Source organism: Phasianus colchicus, chromosome 2 (genome assembly GCF_987193195.1).
Source record: "Phasianus colchicus chromosome 2, bPhaCol1.hap1.1, whole genome shotgun sequence".
Classification (NCBI taxonomy): Eukaryota; Metazoa; Chordata; class Aves; order Galliformes; family Phasianidae; genus Phasianus; species Phasianus colchicus.
In genome coordinates, this window is record NC_143437.1 from 62,591,622 (window position 1) to 62,611,695 (window position 20,074).

Genomic DNA, 20,074 nt, shown 5'->3' on the forward strand with positions numbered 1-20,074 from the left:
GGGAGTATAACAGTTTCCTTGTCAAATTCAGTTCATTACTGAACAGCATTGTATTTTGTTAGTTGTATGGTAGTCATACATGGATACGGGATCAGAATTTCTATTTCAAAGTCTTACAATTCACTTATAGAATTCTTCAGTATGCACTTGGCTCTGTAACTGTATAGAGAAGTTATCTTTTTTCAGTAATAGATTAATTCTGGTTTTTCTTAAAAGTGTAACAGGCTAAGTCACTTCATTTTTATTTTTATTTTTTAATTTTTTTTTTTTTTGCTTTTCAGTGTGATAGAAGCACATTACCTGAAAAGTTGTGCTGTTCTATTTGCACACCTCTTTTAGATGTGTGCTTGTTGTTTTAGCCATTGGATTTAATGACACGTTTTGCTGTTCAGACAAGAAAAATTGACCCATACGCTCTTATGTCCCCTCCCTGAAAGCATTCAAAGCCAGGCTGGATGGGATTTTGTGCAACCTGGTCTAGTGTGAGGCATCCCTCCAATAGGCAGAGGGATTGGAACTAGATGGTTGTAAGGATCCCTTCCAACCAAAACTATACTATGATTAGGTAATTAGTCCTGAAAAAGGAAATTGCTATTTTTGAAATGCTCTTTTGCTATATACAAAGCATAGATGTCTTAACTGCTCAGCTCAAAAAAAAAAAAAATCTGAAATGCTAACAGTGTAAAAATGTACTATATGGCTGTTCTTAAGGGATAGCAATAGTTATAACCTCTTGTGCGTTAAATGTTTACTGAAATATCAACTTATGATTTCACATCACAAGAGGACAGTTCTTTTAAAACTTTAATGAAAGGAAGCAGTAATTCATCTTAATGATTTCAAGAAGAATGCATTGATTTGAAACAGTTGTACAGACTGAGCACGTAGTAAAAGGCAGCGTGAGCCATCATGTCTGCAGTGGGGGATGGAGGCAAGGGAGGTGCCTGCTGGCATAAGAGCACCTGTAGTTTCTGCACTAAACATCAAGGATTTGCCTGACAAATATTGCTGCTTATGACATGGTAAGATTTTTAGCAACAGGCATTTGAGGAGTGTTAAAGGACCTGTGCCTTTCAAAGTATGGACGAGTGGCCAAATGTGGTAATGCTATGTGGTGGTAAGGATGCTTGAAAATTGAGGTTATAGCAGGAGATGATCATCTGTCCTCGTTGGAAGCAAAACCTGTTTGTTGTGGACAAATAAGGAAGAGGGGGTCAGTACTATAGATGTGTCCAGTACTAATGCTCTGCCTTGCATATTCTTTGGGTGCTTGTTTTTATTAAATAACTTGCCTGTGGCTTAATGGTAGGACAGTTAAACTAATTTAGTTTCTGTGCTTAGTTGCCTTTTGACTGGAAAAAATGCTGACTTGGTTCTAGTTGTCATTTGTTTGTCAGCTGCTCAGACGTGTCCTGAATCTGGCAATAAGAATCTCACTGTGGCTGCGGTTTGTTTTAAAACATATTGAGGGTATTTGCTATGTGATTTGAAAAGTGACTTTCTATTTGCCTTCTATTGTGGACTCACCTTGCCTGGCTGCCAGTCATTCTCGCTTTGCTGCTCCACAGCACTGGGGGAAAAACAGGATGGCAGAGTCAGCAGGTTGGGATCTGAGGGAAGAGATCAATCACCGTCACGGGAAATCAGACTCTGCATGGGGGAAATGAACTTAATTTATGGCCAATTAAAATGCACTTGTGTAGTGAGAAGCAAAGACAAAAACAAAACAAACCAACCAATCACAAGACCCATATATTCTCCCTGCCCTGCGCCCTCTCTTGGACCTATCTTCCATTCTGACAGCACATCCTGATCACAACAGGGGTTGTGGTCATTCCAAATGGTTAATCTCTGCTGTTCTTTCCCCCTCACGCTTCTCCCCTGCTCTGGTACAGGTCTCTTCTGAGAGCTGCAGTCTTCCATGAAACTTGCTGAGGCCTGGTCCTATCTCAGCTGCAGAGCTGCTCTGCCATGGCCTTCACAGGCTGCATAGGAGCCTGGTGCACCTCTTCTCCTTTTCTGATCTGGGTGTCTACAGGGCTTTCTCTAAGTTCCTCACCTGTGGGCAGTACTTTGCCTTTTCTTACATATACTTACTGGAGGTGCCACCAGCTGTGTGTACCATGGGGCAGCCCCAGCCACTATCACAGATGCCACCACTGCAGCCCCCTCTGCTAAGCCCATGATGTCCACCCTGGTACAACTTGTGGAGAAGAATGCTGGACCCGCACTAATGCTATGTGTTGCCCTGAAGCATGTTCCTGCCATTGCTAAAGGAGGGTGTTAGAAGGGATCCTGAGGTCTAGTAAGATCACCCAAATGGGAGCTTCTTGCTGTTGGACTGATTGAGGAGGTGCAAAATATGGCTTGTGGGAGACTACAAACCAGCTGCAGAGGCCTATGAGTGGATAGCTAGAAAAGATGAGATAATAATCTGGATAAATAAGTTCACAAGTATGCCTGAGTTTATACTGGTCCTGACCATTCCCTCCTTCAGACCAAAACTGCAGACTCCTGTGTAATTGCCTGCAAGATGCTCATTTTCCACAGGCATCTGGCTTTGTCGCCTGGGCTGGGGTATCCTATTGATTGCCCAGCTGTATTCCACTGACCTATTTCTCCACAGCCATGCTGTAAGTGGCATCACATCCTTGTGTTCCGCTTCCCCAGTGACCTTGGCTGTTTTTTGAGAGTCGAATGGCTACTGTAAGAGGAAGCAGTGATGCAAATGAGAGAAGAAGGGTGTGGGTTGAAAACTTATTTACTTTCAAGGCATTATATTCCCTGAAATTTGGAAGATGTAACAATTGCCTGAGCTGGTGTATGTGTGTGAATTGCAGGACATCATTTTCTTTTACAGCTAAAATGATCTAGTGGTAGTTCCTATCCTTCTGGGTACTTCTGCTCACACATCCTTTTTACTTCCAAGGGGCCTGCTCTGACAGTTGTTCAGCCTTATGGCAAAGTGGGGGACTGGAGCAAGGAGAATACTAATGGTAAATAAATGATAAAGGGGGGATTTACATTTGCCTGACTCCTGTTTGAGCCATTGCAGCAGAAAGAATCTGTGCTTTGTCAGGCGAGTGTAGAATGACTGGTGTCAAATGGGCTAGCTGTAAAGTCCTCTTGCAGGTAGTGGAGAGAACTAGTGCAGTCTTGCTTCTCCAATGCAGAGCTGTGATGACATCAGAAGACCCATAATTAATCCTCAGACTTGCTGTGAAGGCCAAGAAAGATTAAGGGAGAGGATCTGAAAAGTGACATTAATTCTACTGGACTTGCATTCAGGTTAAAACTGGTCCAGAGTAATGGACGATGACTGACAAGGTAGTAAGAGGCTATCTCTGTCTTCCTAAAGAAGGATGGTGCAAGTAGTGTCAAGGAAAAAAGTCCTGCTGCCTCTCCATGTATTAAAATAACTGGAACAAGCTTACATCGAATGTTCCTTTTCAGACTTCTAGCTTTCTAATGTGTTAAGAGATTTACAATGTCAGGCAAGAAACATTCTTGAATCATCCTGGAGAGAGATCTGAGATTCCTTATAAGGTATCTGTATGTTTTTAATGTCTGCTTTGTTCTTTTGTAGCGTAGTTTCCAGATGGTGTGGAAAGCTGCAACTTTTTCAAAGGTTAAGAATAAAAATGGCCTCATTAAAATTTGTGTTTCTTTAAAAGGTGGTATCTTCTCTCCTGCATACTCTTAAGCTAAGATATTTTTGTGTTACCAGAGGTTAAAATCTGCAAACATTTCTTTATTTAAGAATGCATGTAAAAATGCTTTGTATAAAAGGCTCAGTGACTTGGCACTGATCGAAGGCAGGAAGTGTGAGTATAGGAACACTAAAAGGCATCGACAATGCTATTACTTTAAAACTTTATCAATCTTGCTGAGAACTGTGGAGAACTCAGCGAGCAGTCATGATCTTAATCTCTACTTGTTTGCTTCATCATCCTAAATACCAAATTGATTGAACAGAGGTCTTTTGTGTTCAGTAGAGTTGTTGTAATAAAAGCTTTCTCATCAGTAGTGATTGTAGTTGTGAAGAAGTTATGAGAACATAAATGACTGTTTTTTGGCTGGAAGTATTCTATGTATAGTTTGTCATAACAATGTACAAAAGAGTTATGTATATGTTTTTCTATTTTAAACTGCTGTGCTTTCTTTTTAAATTTCAGAGTATTCTTAAATGGAGAAACCAAGCTTGTTGAAAAATTTTAACTTGTGTCATAAGCCTTAGAAGTTAGAAAAGAAAATCTCCTAATAACTTACATGAAGCCACAGTGTTTCTCTTAAATATAGGAATTCTCTTGTATATTGTGTAGGTTTCTCTAAATGTGTTCTAAAAATGTAGCCTGAAGGCTCTATCTTTGGTGCATCCACATTAAAGTCGATTCTACCATGTGTGTAGATCAGAAGCATATTAAGCTTCTTTGAAGAAAGATGGAAAAATGCTATCGTTATGTTTTGGCAAACCAGTTCCTTGAGATGATGATGATGGCTTTTTTTGTCTCTGTCCTTACAATTTCTTTTAGTGCTAAGGATATCTTTAGATCTGATTACAAGGAGAAATTATGTTCCTATTTGAAAAAATGAAGCATTTTTGTAAGTGTGGGAACTGCATAGAACCATCTACATTTTTTTTGTTATTGTTCTTTTACCCATTGTAGAAGCTGTGATTACTTTTTCCTATTCAGAGAGGAGATGGACTTATTGTTTTAAATAGAGTGAGAACAGAGGTAGTTCTGGTAGAAGAACGTTGGAACAGCAAAAAAAAAAAAAGTCAGAGAATAACTTACTTGATTGTGATTTTTAATATCAATATGGTTAAACCCAAAGGGAGGCTTAAATATAGATGATAAAAGGATTTAAGGAAAGGATTTAACGTTTCACCTACAGTACATGGCCTTCTAACACTCTAGAAACTGACTGGGCGTCCCGAGGGTGTGCTGTTCTACATCTATATATACTTTATGCATAGCCACGTTTTTATTTTCCTAGACATTCTCCTCTTCGTATTGTGATAAACTTAGCAAGATAAAAAGGTAGGCTTTTCATCTGCATTCTCTACATGAAAGTGAATGGAAGCTAGGAACGTCATTCTGTGTTTGTGTGGGGTGAATAGTGCATTTAGTCCGAAGACAAAGAGTCAGGCCAGCATAGCAGGCATGACGTAATACATGTGGTCGGTGTGCCAAACTTGAAATAAGAAACATCTGCAGCTTGTAGAAGTTCTGCTTTATGCAAATGTGCTCTCTCTCTCTGGAAGAGGAAAACTCACAGGAGAGCTATCAACAGTTGGATGCAACGCCTGGTCTTGCCCTGGCAGTGATGAAACGGAAGTGAACTTCTTGCTCTCCTGGCAACAGTGGGAATTTCACTATTGGGATGATACTAAATAAAACTGGATAGATGCTATCTGTATTAAAACAAACAAACAAAAAAACAACACTAGAAAGTATGTTACAAATTGAGTCCTAGTACTACATACTTTCTGGACTAAAAATCAGGCTGAGTGTCATTATGTACTGTGCCAACGGAAAGATTTTGGTACCTTTTTAGTTAGCAGAGTTGAGTACAGCTTTTTGCTAGCTGAACAGATTTTGTCCTGCACATTGAAGCTTGCAGAAATTTACTTGTTCCAGTTCAGAATCAGCCTTAATGCACAGTTTGGCAGTAGGTTGGTAGGCCAGGCACTTTCATGTAGTGATGAGCTAGTTGCTGTTGGGCATTTAAGTATACTTGTACTTTCCCACTCCTCACTTGGCACTGCAACTGTCTGACCCCTTTCTGAGGTAGCTTTGGAGATCAAGTTAGAAGAGAACCTTGTTAACAAGTGGGGATGGTTTTCTTTCTGAAGTGCTTTCTGTGGTAAGTGCAGTGGTAGGGCTTTTGATATGGAAGCAAATCTGCGGATGGAAAGAGTGACCAGCCTGTGGGTAGCAGCTAACCAATAGATCCGATTAGCGCTAATGTCAGACAGCATTGCCAGCTCAACCCATTTTTGTTAGTGAAATAAGCTTCCCAGCTGGTGATCTTCGTACATAGAGAAAGATGGGCACCTCTTGCTTTCTGTTCTGTGTGGTTTGATGACAAGTGAGGTACGTGGTTGTGTCTTTAGCTACAGTAGCAAGATTCTGTAAAGCTCCTCTGTCAAACTGCCACATTTTTTTTTCTAAGTTCGCTTTCTTCTAGATTGCATACTTCCCAGCATGAGAGACCTTGCCACATGCTGATTTGGTATTGTACAGTGCCATGCACATTTATGAAGTCATAAAAATATGTAGCTTATAAAAGCTTAGAAATACTGTTTTACGGAGAAGTCAGTTTTTATAGCTATAATCTATGAAGAGAAATTGTACAGTTAACTATTTCTTTTATTAAAAAAATAAAGAACTTAATCTTTACTGAGGAATTCCAGAGGCAAAAGAAACCAGGTGTGTTGTCACAGTCAGCTTAAAATGTAGCTCTCTTAGGAAATTATATTGTGAGTACATACTCCTTAAAATAGGACTCTACTCAAGTTCCAGATGATACTGCCAATCAAGTGCATGTTTACTTTGAGGACTGTACTTTAAGGATTTCTTTTGGGTTTTTCTCCTCTACTTTTCTTGCTGCTATTTTATGACATTTTATCCCTCCTCCAATGAGTGAATTATTTTATGAATGAACCTTTATATACTGGGTAGTATACTATCAGATTATACCAGTAAAAACGCAGTGAAAAGCCCTCTCTGTCAGTATTCTTCTACTTGAAATCATTCTGGTCTTTTGTTCCTGCTTCCATTTATGTATGTACAATTTTTCTTCCTTGATGTTCATGGTTATTCTATTCAGTTTCCAGCTAAAAAACTTAGGAGAATGCTGTTAAATAGTTTGCAGGTTCTGTCAAGAAAGCACACCAATAAGGGATGTGAGTCCTCAGGATGAATCATATTTCTGCTATCTGACACTGTAAAGTGCTTTGGAGAAACTGAAATGTATAGATTCAGTAGTTAAGGCTGTCACTTCATCCCACTTCTCTCTGCTTGTTCATGCACTGACATGAAGCTGCATCACCCGCCTACTCTCAGCTGTGTTGGTGGGAGGGGAGGGGCTGGGACCTTCTGGTGCTTTGGTTCATGCCAGCGAGCAGAGCTGTGAGCTTCCACCACCTCCAGGCCATTGTGAAGAGCACCTTCACACTGTCATCTGGCTGTTTTCCTGAAAACATTAGGAACCCAATTTTTTTCCATACCACTGCTTGTCTTAAACGCAGGATTTTAGAAGAAGTTGTATTGTAGACCTGGAACCTGTTTTGGACACTTGTTATTAATAAAAGTCAGAGCTCATTTTGCAGAAAGATCACAGAGGTGAAGTGCATGCCACGTTTTGTATTATTATTTTCAAGAATCCTCACCTTTTATTCCTCCAGCCCAGCAAACACTTCACTAGGACTGAATGTTTAGCTCTGTCCATGGAAGAGCTTCAGGCAGGTTCTGTTATCATCATGGTGTGAAATCTTGTTTTATAGCCTGGTCACATCTGTGCTGATTAGAATAAGCATTGAGTTGTCAGGTTTTGATAGCACTGTAGTAAAACCTCCCTTTCGGAATCCTTTAGTTGTATGCACTCACATTGGCTGTCACTGGTATTTCACTTCTGGTCACAGTCTGTGTCATCATCATGATGTGGAATAGAGAAGTTGGCTGTGGAAGCCAGTTAAGTCGTCTTAACTGTGTTGTGCTTTTATCAGCATCTAGGTATTTTAATTTCTGTATTTTTGGGCATGTTAGAGGTATTTTAGCAACCAAATACAAAGATAGTAATGCTGTTATTTTGCGTGTGTTGATCATTTGTGGTCTTCGCATGTCAGAGTGGTAATGATCCAGAATTAACTGGCTAGCTTCCTGCCAACACTCTGTAATACAGAGAAAAAGGTGCATGTTCTTGTGGTGTGCAACTTCAACCACTGCTGTCCTTTAATAAACAATTTACTTCCCGCACTTCCTTTATTTTGTTGTTTACTGACCTGCTTTAAATGCTTTGGCTGGAGAGACAGCACCATGCCAGTAAAGTTAGCTGGCTAAATTCAAGGATGCAGTCAACTGTTTATACAAACAAGTCTCTTTCGTATTTGGGATTTTGGCTGTAGTCTGTTTGTCACGTTATTTGAAACCATGGCCAGGTAGGATACCGCTTTTTTACTTTTCTTTTTCTCCTATTAAATTCTGTGGAAGGTAGATTTTCCTGTGTAGTGGTAAGCTATGATCACAGTCAAATGGTGACTTATGGTCTGGTGGCACATACAAGAAATTTTGGCTTGCTTTTCTTGCCCCACTGTGTATTTTGGGCAGATGGATGCTAGCTGGTGATAGGCAGGTTGGTGATCAGAGCAGCAGGGTGAATCAGGTGTGTAGCTGAGCAGCAAGGGCAGTCCTGTGTATCTTTCCCCTTTTACACTTGGTTTATTTAGTGTCATCTGTTCACTGTGTGGAAGATCTTATTTTTACAGAGAGATGCTCAAAAAGAGATGGGAAGCTTATCAGGGTATAGAATGGTTGGTGGTTCTTCGGTACTTGGCTTTGAAAGACTGTGCCAAATGTGAAACTAGTAAGTTGGTTTTTAAATACTGACTTGGACTGATGGAGGGGTCTGTAAGGTTTTCTGGGTTATGTTTCCTCAGTGAAGCTTGCATAACATCCTTCTCTCAGTAATGGAGGGTTGGTCTGTTGTCTGGCACTTTGTACCAGATGAAACCCTTAGCTTACTGATGAGGCTTTCTTAGTGAGTGTTTTTCTTAATGAGTGTATTTCTACTATCTTGCTGCTTTGTTTATTTATTTATTGCCATTTCTGGGACTGGGTTCCATTAGCTTTGAAAGGCTTTCTCATACGGACTGTTACATGCAGCCAGCCAGGCCCAATGGGAGAAGGTGAGGGAGTGCCACAGCCAGGAGACCTTCTGTGGCCCTGGTCACAGTGCTGAGACACACATGCTTCCCTGGAACGCCAGCTGGTGTCTGGTAGCCTGAGCTGAGCTGAAGCTAATGAACCTGCACTGTGCTCACGCTGGTCTGTGTGAAGGTATGTACGTGGACCAGCATTGAGCTCTTCAGGGCTGCTGGCTCAAGAGTCAGTCTTTACAGCGTAACTTAGAAATGCTCTCCCAGCTCCTGGGAATGTAAACATGCACCAAAAGTGGTGTGTTCCTTCCTTGCTATTCTTTCCCACTGGACGGTGCTGCAGCAACTGAAGCTTGATGTGCTCACAGTCTTTGTGTGTGTAGGTGTAAAATTGAGAATATATCCCAGAACGCCTTTGGATGCTTTCTATTTCCTTGAATTACAGTAACTATAGAGATTGTGCTGGGGATGACTGTCTACGCCCCACTGTGTTAGCACTGTTTGTAGGCTCCAGCTGTGCTGTGCTGTTCCATCTTCATGTTGCAACATGAGAGATGCTCATGAGGTGTTAGGAAGATCATCTTTGTACTGAAAATGGTTAAAGACTGAACCAGGTTGTCTGGAAGGGTTGTGGCATGTGTCCTTGGAGATGTTTGAGGCTCAGCTGGATGATCTAGAGCAGTCTGGTCTAATTATAATTAGCTTTGCTTTAAGCAGCTGGCTGGACTGGATGACCTCCAAATGTCCTTTCTCACCTATGTTATTCTGTCCTTCTGTGTTATTTTATGCCTTAAATTTTTCTTACTGTTAGTAATAATTTTATTACTCTGTCCCTTTTGAAAGCATGTGTGTAGATGAATATATGTCCAGATACTGAACATCTCTCTAACCAAGAAGTCAAAAGAGTTTTGCACTTAATGGATTGATTTAACTTGCAGTGGTAGTAACGTTGTTTGCTGCAGTTCTGTTAACACTTGTTTAATGCCGTAAAAGCTGAAAGCCTCCAAAGAGGTGTATTGTGGAAAAAAACCTAATAAAGGGTAAAGTAAACTGAATTTCTCTTCTATAAATGTATTTTAAATGTCTACTACATCAGAACTGCCTCAGACTTAATTAGCTTAGGCTCTCATAAGTCAACTCAGTTCTTGCTGGAATGGTTAGATGCAGTTTGAGAGGTGCAATGTGGAACTGTTAATGAGAGCAAAGCTATTTAGAGAGAGGGAGAAGAAGACTGCTGCTCCCAAAGCAGTCAGTGTGTTTAATGAAAGAAGTGCTGGGTGATAGAAGAGGAAGAAATGTCCCAGTTTCCCACCAGCTGTATGTGAAACTGCCATGTGGCAATATGTTTGATGGTGATACAGGGAGGGTGGTAGAGGAATGGTACTGGAGTGGCATCCTGTTGGGATCTTGGAGCATGGCAGCTGGCAAGCCATGGGCACTCAGGCCTGTTTCCCTGGTTTTAGGTTTTGCTGCCTGATCCTTGAGCTTGAAAGGTATTCTAAGCGATAATGAAGAGTTAAGAGACTCTGGGGGGAAGAGGCAAGCAGTTTGAGGAAGAAAAGGAAATGCATTGCACAAAGCTATGCATTGCACAAGGCTTGGGTAAGAAAAAAGAGTTAGTGAGATACTAAAGAGGCAGGAGAAAAGGCAGGAATGCATGTTAATGGAAAGGAGAGGAAACTCTCAGTAGAGATTGAAGTTGAGACAAGTAGGCAGAGATCGAAAACCTCCAGGAACTACTTACAGAAGGCACATTTAGATGTCATGTTACACTTCATTGCAGCATACAGTAAGGAAGTGCATACAGTATTCCTCATTTTACAAGTGGTTTTGTGAGCAACTACTGTTGCTCTTGCTGCTAAGTTTGATGATTTCACTGCTAAATGGGGAGTACTTGCATGTTCATACTTCTACAGATAAATGTGTTTGGGGATGGTTAATATATATATTCATTTTTACATCATTTTTTAACTATTTATTGTGAAATGAGTACAGTTGGAATTAAGGGTGAGCTGCAGAAGTCCTTGCAGAGACAAATTGCTCTTATGGCTTTGGATGCTGCTGAAAACCTTTAAATGACCTAAGAATACTCACATGTAGCCTAAGAGACACTATATACGAGCTGATAGTTCTTTGAGTCATTTCCTGCTGAAAGTGTTATGCAAAGCTTGCTGCTAGAGGGGGTGTATGTGAGCGGGTATATAGAACATCAAACCTGAGCTGTGCTTATCTCCAGAGTTCTTTATGTGCCTTTGCTGATGTGGAGTGCAAATATGACAATCAGTATGCTGCCTGTAAGCCGTGCTTAGGTTTAGATAATGGTTATTAGAAATTGTGATCGTCCTTAGGGGTTGTTCTCTGGGTTTTATTTTCCACTTCTGATCAACTATAAAATAGGACGTGTTTTCAACAATTCTTAGTTTCTCTGCTCTACTGGCCGCTTTGGATTGTGCTTTAAAATGTAATCTTTCAAACTTTTTTTTTTTTTTTTTAAAGAAAAATGTAGCAAACCTTGAATATATAGGATTCTCACAAAGCCTATGTGCCTGCTTGATTTAATAGTCTGTCTTGTGATATAGCACAAAAAGATAACTGATGACTTTACAGACCAGTGCTGGCTTTATTTTATAACCTCAGTCATGTGGGGTTTATGCAGTTGGAAACGACTGTTTCAACTGCAAATGCTTCAGCTGGTTTCTGCTGCTGAAACACATTTATTTCTTTGTAGCTAAATGCTTGCAATGCAAAATCCTACTGTATGTTGAGAATCAATTCTAGGATAGGAAATGCATGATAAGTCTCTTGGTAAAGTTACCACAAGAACAGTTTAAGGACTACGATTTTAAGTCATAAAAGTTTATTTACTGGACCTTCTTGGAAAGATTCCACTTAACAAAAGGACTATAATTTAGAAAAACTGAACATCGACACAGATTGTGTTTCAAACCTAATCTGTGAAAAATAGGGCTTACTTTTCACCTTGACTGGTATTTTGTTGTTGAATTCTGTGCTGTATCTGTAATGACAGACTTCTGGCTTCCTTCTTTATAGGCTCAGACTATTCCTCTGTGGGATGGTTACCTGGTACTGATTCCCTGTGGCAGTCCGCAACCATTGCGTCAAGCAGTCAAAGCAATCCTGTCAGAAGACACAGTATAGCTTCCGACAGCGGGGACACTGGGATTGGTACCTCCTGTTCTGATAGTGTGGAAGGTGAGTGTACACTGTTCAACTTTGGATGTTTCTGAGAGAGAAACGATCCAAACTGTTTTGAAGGTATGTTTCTGAAGATCATGGTGATTTTTCCAGAGCTGTCGAGAGCGTGCAGTTCGATAGTTTTCTGACTGGACCAAATATTTGTTTTGGCAAGACTTAATTAGTTTACTTCTGCATGAGTTGTGCTCATTAACTTGCATTTCTGCAACAAAGCTGGTAATTGTTTCATCTTTTGATAGCTGCAGTTAGAAGAGGTGCCAGACTTAAACAGGGAAAGAATATCTTGTGCAATTGTGCTTGGTAAATAGCTGGTAAAAACAGAGGAAAGAAATTTAGGAGTTGCTGAAAGGGCACACTGCTTTCTCATATTTTTACCTGCACCAGCAGTGAAATCTTACTCATTGGGACTTTCGGGAAAACAGGGTTACCATTCTTCAGTTTGTTACTTCTCTTGGGGAAACAGGTTTGCGTTTTACTGCATGGCATTTGACACCTAATCATGCCCCCCTGAACTTTCCTTTTCTGATTGAGGTACTTTTAGAATGTCAATTAATCAGTGATCTTTTTGGGGTGTATCAGCTGTATCTAAAGATTGTCAAAACTCAATTTGTATTAAATCATTATTCCTCTAAGTTGCTCTTGTTAAGTAAGGTTTCAGCCTCTAAGGTAGCAGCATCTCCATAATATTACAGCTCTGTCTATGGCGTGTGAAACTGGGAGGAGGAGAGAACAGTGAGGAGAGCTTGAGATTGCCTTCTTGCAAAGCCTAATGTCCCAGTAAGATTTTCAAGAGTAAGAGAAATGGAAAATAGACCTGTAGTATAACTTTCTCCAGTGCTGTTCTGTGTGGAGGAGTGGACAGCTGACATGAGGTAGCACAGGGAAAATCAGTAGAAGTGAAGAAAGGGATGCTATACTATATGAGATACAGGATAATATACACGAGGGCTGAGTGTTCCTGAGGAGAGGTCTAGCTGTTGGAACACTTGTTAGTTTTAGTAGATGAGGGAATTGTCTGCTGCCCTTCTTCCTGTTTCATCTGTCAGTTAGAAAGGAACTGTCGGAGACTCCTTACAACTTTCTTTCCATGTACTTGGAAAGAAAAGTAAGGAAAAGGAAAGAACTATGCAAGTTCTTTGGTATGAAATTGAAATATTAAATGGTTATTAATATGGAAGTCTTACTGTTTTTTTTCTTTTTTTATTGGAATTGTAGGGAGACTAAAGCTCTCATGCTTACTGTATATGTATTTACAAGCTGACTTGCCCATGTGTTGTAGAACAGTATTTTAAAATGCTATATCTGAATAGAAACCATTCTTGCCTGCTTGTTTTTTTTTTTCCGTCTCTTCTCTTGAGGGCTTTACCATTTGAGGGGAGGGAGTAAGAAGAGGAAATGAAACAGCACCTCTTCGTCAGATGGTTCTCCTGGCTGAGGAAACCAAAATAGCTGTTCTTTGATGGGGGTGGGGAGGGAGATGACACTGATGCAGCCCCAAGTTTGAAAGTCAGTTGTTGCTATCTAATGACTCTGACCATTTGTGTGCTTTGTGTAGAGTATTATTGCAAGCTGCATTAGGAGTTTCTTAGATAGAAAATGAAGAGGGAGAAATGGCAACAACTGGCTTATGAAGTTTGTGCGTCTGGTGGTACTTACATGTAATGGTCAATTTTTCTGTATCTTTAATATTATGTTTCCTGCCACCTTGTTTGAGAAACTTTTAGCAGAAAGGAAAACGTTAAAGGAGAAAAAAAGGAAATGTGAAGTGAAAGATAGTGAAAGGAATGTATGACAGGATTGGGTGTTGAATGTATGTACATTTTTAGAGGAAAGTGCAGTTGCCTATGATACCTAGCTGTCCACATCTCCAGCTGCTCCCTCCCCACACCCACAAAAAGAAAAGAATATTGTGATCTTGGGACTGCCAGGCCAGACTGGTAATTGCAGGCTTGATGCTGGCCATCTGCTCTCAATGTGCTGCTTTGGACATCTCTTGGGGATTTTGTAGAGGGGAATTTTTTCTCACAAGTCAGCAGATCATTAGAATTTTTAACAATGCTTAGAGAGTGAAATGTGGCCTTGCTATTTCCTTTTTACTATGTCTACCAAAAAGCAAAAACTTTAATTTCAGAATTTAATATTCACATCTTTAATTATGGAAATCTCTGGTGAATTAATTTGTGCTGACGTGTAGTGACTTTTAAATATACTGGTACAGGGAATGGAGCTCAAATGCATTTTAAATCTGTTTTTAGTTGGTTGTCTTTTTTTTTTTTTTAACCTGTCTTTCCTTCAAATTCATGTGCTTGGTCATACTTTATTTCAGAAGCATTAATTCTTTTGGAAAGTGCAAGGTTTAGAAAATAGTGCCGGGCGGCTCTTGTATTCTGTTCGAACATTTGTGGTCTGGGGGAGAGATGGGTTTCGACAAAGGCATGAGGAAGATAACCAGCACTGAAACTCATTTAATCACAAAAGATGTATATTTTGCAAAGGTAGGAAAAATAGAATATGTATTGACTAGTTGAATTTCATTGCTGAAGGTGAGGAAACGCTGATGTGTGTTGAAGGAATCCGAGAGAAGAAATCTTAGAAACCATAAATGTGGGGATGTTAGTTTTGTTAGAATAAATCTAAATTTCTAATTCAGTATGCTCTTAATTTAAAGATTAATGTAGAAAGGCATTTTCTCTTTCTGTAAATAGTGGTTAATGTGGTAGGGGTTTTTTTGTTGTTGTTGTTCATGTTTTTATTTGTTTCCTGCCACTAAGTGCTAGGTGGGTACAGTTCAGCTTATGAAGGAGGGGAGAAAAACCCACAAATATATGTAGCAGGAGAGAAAGATTTTTACACTGGATTTTTCAAAGTTCTCTTATTTTTAAACTCTTCTCTACCAGTGAACAAGGTGTATTATTACAGTTTTCATCTTATCCTGTGCTATCCTGACTGCGTAATTTAGTCTTGAACACTGAATGCCATTAGTGTTCTGAAAAATCTCATTCTTTCTGTTAAGAAAGAAAGTGGAAGGAAGTGAAGCGTGGAGCCCTGGATTGAATTTAGAAGATCAGGGTTATAACAACTTCACTGGGGAGTTAATGTTCTGCTAGTTAAATTTATTTTTTTATATGCGCTGGTAGAAGTGGTGATGTAAGATGGATGTCTAATTGTGTCTCTGTCTCTTTTCATTTAGAAATCTGAATAAACACGGTCTGTTCATAACCTAAAGCACTGCTGCATAGTGCTTGATATATTGTCAGTGCATGTTAATAGGCAGGACTTCTTTGGAATACTTAAAACAAGTTCCTATTCTATCATTTAATATTATGAGGCCCAGAAGAGTCTCTGGTCTGTCACTTTTACTGAATAAGTTACCTTGATAACTGATTTTAAAAAATCTAATTACTTCAATTGAATTGTAGTGCTGCTTTTGTATGCCAGGGAGGCATGGTACAGGCAGCTCCAAAGTTCTTAAATTTTCCTATATCAAGCCTTCTTTCAGTAGGACCTTAGCATGTTATGATGTGCTCTTTTTTCTTCTCGTTTTTCTTTTTACTGTGGGGTGCAAGGGGGGATGAAAAGCTGACAAATGTAGCTATGAATGTAACTTGGTAAAGGGTTGAAAAGAGTTTGAGGAGGTAAAATCTAATTATGAATAATTTAGAGTTCTTGTTTTGTTTTGTTTAGCATGCTGCTAAAGATAATGGGATTGAGAATGTGTGTATCTCAAATATTAGCTCGCTCTCTCTGTTTTAATGTCGGTCAGGAAGGTGCAGTAGCAGAAGGATGCTGAGAGCTGGCATGTATACTTTGTTCATTGTCTTCTGCTCAGTGATTTTGGGAGATGATGGATTTTCAGAGGAAGTCGTTGGACTTCTCTAAGTGGAGGCCAGTCTTTTAGCATTTGGATCCTGGCAAATAGGGATATAAGTTTGGTGAAATATTCAGTTATTTGGGGAGAGGAAAATAATGAAGTTGGCATCATTCTTCCTTGATTTCCTTCTTCCCCACTTGCCAAGTTTCACATTCTGAAGAAGCATCCCACCCTCTGTGTGTCAGCCTTATTGTGTTACTTGGGTATTTTCTATCCTGACAATCAAAAATATGTGCTTCACTTAAGCTTGCATTAAACTCTGTTCTTTGTAGAAAAGGTGCTATTGTTCCTTACTACAATGAAAATGTATTTTTGAGTGGATTGTAAGTACTGAATACTCAGAGATTGGCTGTTTATTTTCTGGTAGGGTGGGGTTTTTGTTGGTTTGGGGTTTTTTTTGTTTTGTTGTTTGTTTGTTTTGTTTGTAGGGTTCAAACAAAATTGAAACATGGGGTCTTTGAGAAGTCTAGTAACATATTTCCAGGAGTGGATAGAAAAAATTATGCAATTAAGTCTCCTTATGTGACTGAGAAATTGGCTCAAATGACTGTAGAGCATCATATATCTGAACAACTCAAATTATGGGTAATTTTCACACAATATTTGGTTTTCTTGAGATACACATCAGATTTCCCCATCTTTTCTGCATTACTACCAGAAGTCCTTGCACAACAGAAATCCCACAGATGAGTTGCCATTTCCCAAGGAAAGTGTAACTCATGCTGTCTTTCCCAGCCGGTTCTTTGTGCACACTACTGGGACATTATCCTCTTCCATGGTATGGAAGGACTTTGGGCAGGACCAGTTCTGTAAGCAGATCCTCTAGGGTTCACTGGTGGAGTGGCTTTTGCTATATTTACATCCCAGCACCTGGGATGTAAATCTGTTATATCATTTAATCTTCTCAGAGGATCTTTGTGATACCCTTTTATTCTTTTTCCTGCTTTCTCTCTTTCCCTAGCTAGGGTATTTTTTACTTGTCCTGTGAAGAAAATGCATCAATTATTTAATATGCATTCATATTTACAGTGCAGCTACTGCTACTAAAAAGCTAGAACTAGGTAAGCATTAGAAGGAACAGAGCTTCTAAGTAGGATGTGATATGAAACTCTAGTTTATGGAGTTGTGGATAGAAAAATACCAGGCAATGTGACATCTAGGGAAGTTGTCTTTAATATGTCTTGTAATCTGTATTTTGGAGTGTGGTGGATATCTGGCATTTGATAGGAAAACAAGGAGCATCATACAGTAATTCTTTTTGTATTTAGGTTAGTGCTGTGGGACCTGAGCATGCCAAACTTGCATCTTTGCTAAGAGGTCTTAGGGAGGATTTCACATTTTCCTTGCTATTGTCAAATCAGAGAAAGCTTCTGGCCTGCATGTAACTTGGGGTCTTCCGAAGCAAGCAGGAATTACATTAGAGATCAGTTTCAGAGAACAGTATGAGAGGAACCTTTTGAGCCATAAACACTAGAACATATTCAGATACTATTCAATGTTTAACGTATTCAAGCAGCATTTGCAGCTGTATCTGGAATAAAAATCACATCACCCTACTTCAATCTTTTCCACAGTAGGTAACGTAGGTGGATTACCTCTAGTTGTTTGGGATGTAGGCAGTGAGTTGTTCAGAGACTTTTGCTGAACAAAAGAAGACATTCTGGTGCTGCCTGGAGTTCTGGGTCAGGGTATGGCAGAGAAGGCTGGTTGTATCCTCTGCAGAAAGGTTTGTAAATCCCTGCTGTTTTTTTGTGTTATTTTCAACAGATTTATGCTACTGCCTATTTCTGGAGGACTTTTCTTTTAGTTTTTATTTAATAAAAACTGAATTTCTATCTTAATGCAAATAATACAAATTTTTTCTCGCTATATATTTTTTTTAAGTGTGGTGTTTAGTGTATTTAGCATCACCCTTTATTTTAGCTGTGATTTCAGTACTGACAATAAAGAATTTCATAAAATGCTTTGAAGCAGAGTATAAAAGCTCCCTGTTAAAGAGATTCTTTTTCAGTACCTCACTTGTGCTTCTATGGTAAGTCAGATGAACTTCTTACATCAATTTTGGCATCATAAAGACGGCAGCAAGAAAAACAACAATGTGCAGAGACCACTCTTAGATGAAGTGTATTTACTCCTTTCATCTCACTTCCTTCTTCACTACCTTCTTTCAAATCAGGGGAAGTCAGAGAGAGGGGGAGAGTGGAGCTGTGGCTGCTTTGTTTTTAAAGCAGTTAAAGCTGTTGCTTTGGTGGGGTGGGTTTGTTTGTTTGTTTAACTGTCTTAAATTCTTTTTATCCAGTCAATCTTGGAGAGAAAAATTGGTGGACTCCCCCATTGGAAACATGATTTAAAAAAAGAAAAAAAATTTAAAAAAAAATTTTTCTCCTTTCCTACTAAAGGGCTGGGGAGGAAGTCTTTGTGTATCCACTGTGGTTGAGGAAGCCTGCATTGTGGAAGTGTACTCAGCTACACAGAGGTCTCTTCTTCTCCACTGAAAGGAGACAACCCTTCATTCCAGAAAATTTTTAGATGTATACTTGACTGATGTGAATCTATAAAATCTTCGAATCGAGATTATGACAGAGTTCATCCATATTTTTATATTATATGGAGCTATCAACAGCTATTAGTTGTCTTTCAGTTAATTGCAGAATTTTTTTTGCTTCCGTACTAGCCCTCTTTTTGCTCTTGTTGTCTCTAGATGATTTTTAAGATCCTGGAGTTGATGTTCATATTCTCATACTGTTATGCTGCATTCTCATGGTGCTTATGGAGGTTGCTTTCAGTATGTGTCTGTGGTACCTGAAATCTGTGACCTGCAGTGTTGCCATGTAGTCCTACTAAAGTTTTAGAGAACTTTAAGATTTGTCTTGCCTTAGGTACACTTAATTGTCTTTAATAGCTGATTTAACCAAGGTTTTTATTTTTATTATTATTCCCATCTAGAAATACAAATATAAAAGTAGCATATCATGAACTGATATTAAACAAAAGTATTTGAAAAAGAATCACAACAACTAGGTGTGGAAGGATTTGATCATTAATGTCAGTTCATAGTGAGAGTGCACAGGCTTTCAGTTAGTTTTTATGTGGAAGCTTGAGTGAGTACCCTTTGTTGGGTACCTTTTTGGTTTTACTGTTCTTTGTTTTATCCAGTAGTGAGTATTTAGAGATGAGGTGCAAAAGGAAGGTTCTTAAATCCAAGCAGGTTTTGAATTAAGAATAATCTGTATGAAATACATCAGGAGAATGGAGGTGAGAACATTTCCCAAGTAGACGTTCCTACATCTGAATTCTAGCTTTATAGCTGTGCACTAGAGCTATAGATAAATATAAAGAAATCTATAAGAAGTTTGTACATAGTCTTAAGAATAGTCTTATAAAATAAGAAATAAGTTATATATAATGCAGAGGTGATCTTTTCTACTATATTAACTGAATTCGTTAGGGTGTGCCAGGCAGCACTAAGTGACCTGGTCTGAGGTTCGGCGCTTGTTTTCTGAGTTCAAAGCTGCACCAAATTCAGTACTGAGCTGAAATGAACTTGTTGCTTAGGACTGTGTTTCTGTGGCTCTGTTGTTAAGATAGAGACAATATTGGTAGTGTTAGTACTGCCAGGAAAAAAAAAAAAAAGAAGAAGAAAAGGAAAAGAAACAACAACAAAAACTGGAGACTCTGTGTTTTCCTCTTGGCTATGGAATGGTCATTGAGGTGCAGTAATAAATAGCCTTTTCATTTCAGGGTGAGATTTGGAGCCCTTGTTCATTTCTCTCTGTTCCACTTGAAAGGAGCTCTTCTCTTTACTTTTTCTGTAACTTCATGATAAGAGAGCTAATGGATGATGCTGCAGATACAGATATGATGTCTGAAATGTTAGAATTTTAAGCCAGTTGCTAAGAAAGCTGCAGGATATGTCTCAATGCAGAAATTACCTTTCTTTTTTTTTTTTTTTTTTTTTGCCTTGTCTTGGTGAGTTGGCTTTTTCTGTGTTACTGAAAAAAAAAAAAGTTCAACTTCAAGCAAGTTTAAAGGTACATTTTTATTTGTGTAGTAAGTCTTACATGCTGCTATTCAAACTTCTTTTTTTTTTTTTTTTTAATTTAGCT

The 20,074-nt window shown here is 39.1% G+C and overlaps 1 protein-coding gene across 8 annotated transcripts in view; it reads left to right on the forward strand.

Moving 5' to 3' along the window:
• Positions 1–20,074, forward strand: part of CEP85L (centrosomal protein 85L) — a 139,708-nt gene that overhangs the window by 34,039 nt on the left and 85,595 nt on the right. For 7 of the 8 annotated variants that reach the window (XM_090135845.1, XM_090135843.1, XM_090135847.1 and 4 more), the window contains one exon: positions 11,933–12,094. The exons of the other annotated variant lie outside the window; for it this stretch is intronic. In XM_090135845.1, coding sequence (XP_089991971.1) covers positions 11,933–12,094 — 162 coding nt within the window. The remainder of the gene's footprint in view (positions 1–11,932; positions 12,095–20,074) is intronic. 8 annotated transcript variants of the gene reach the window in all.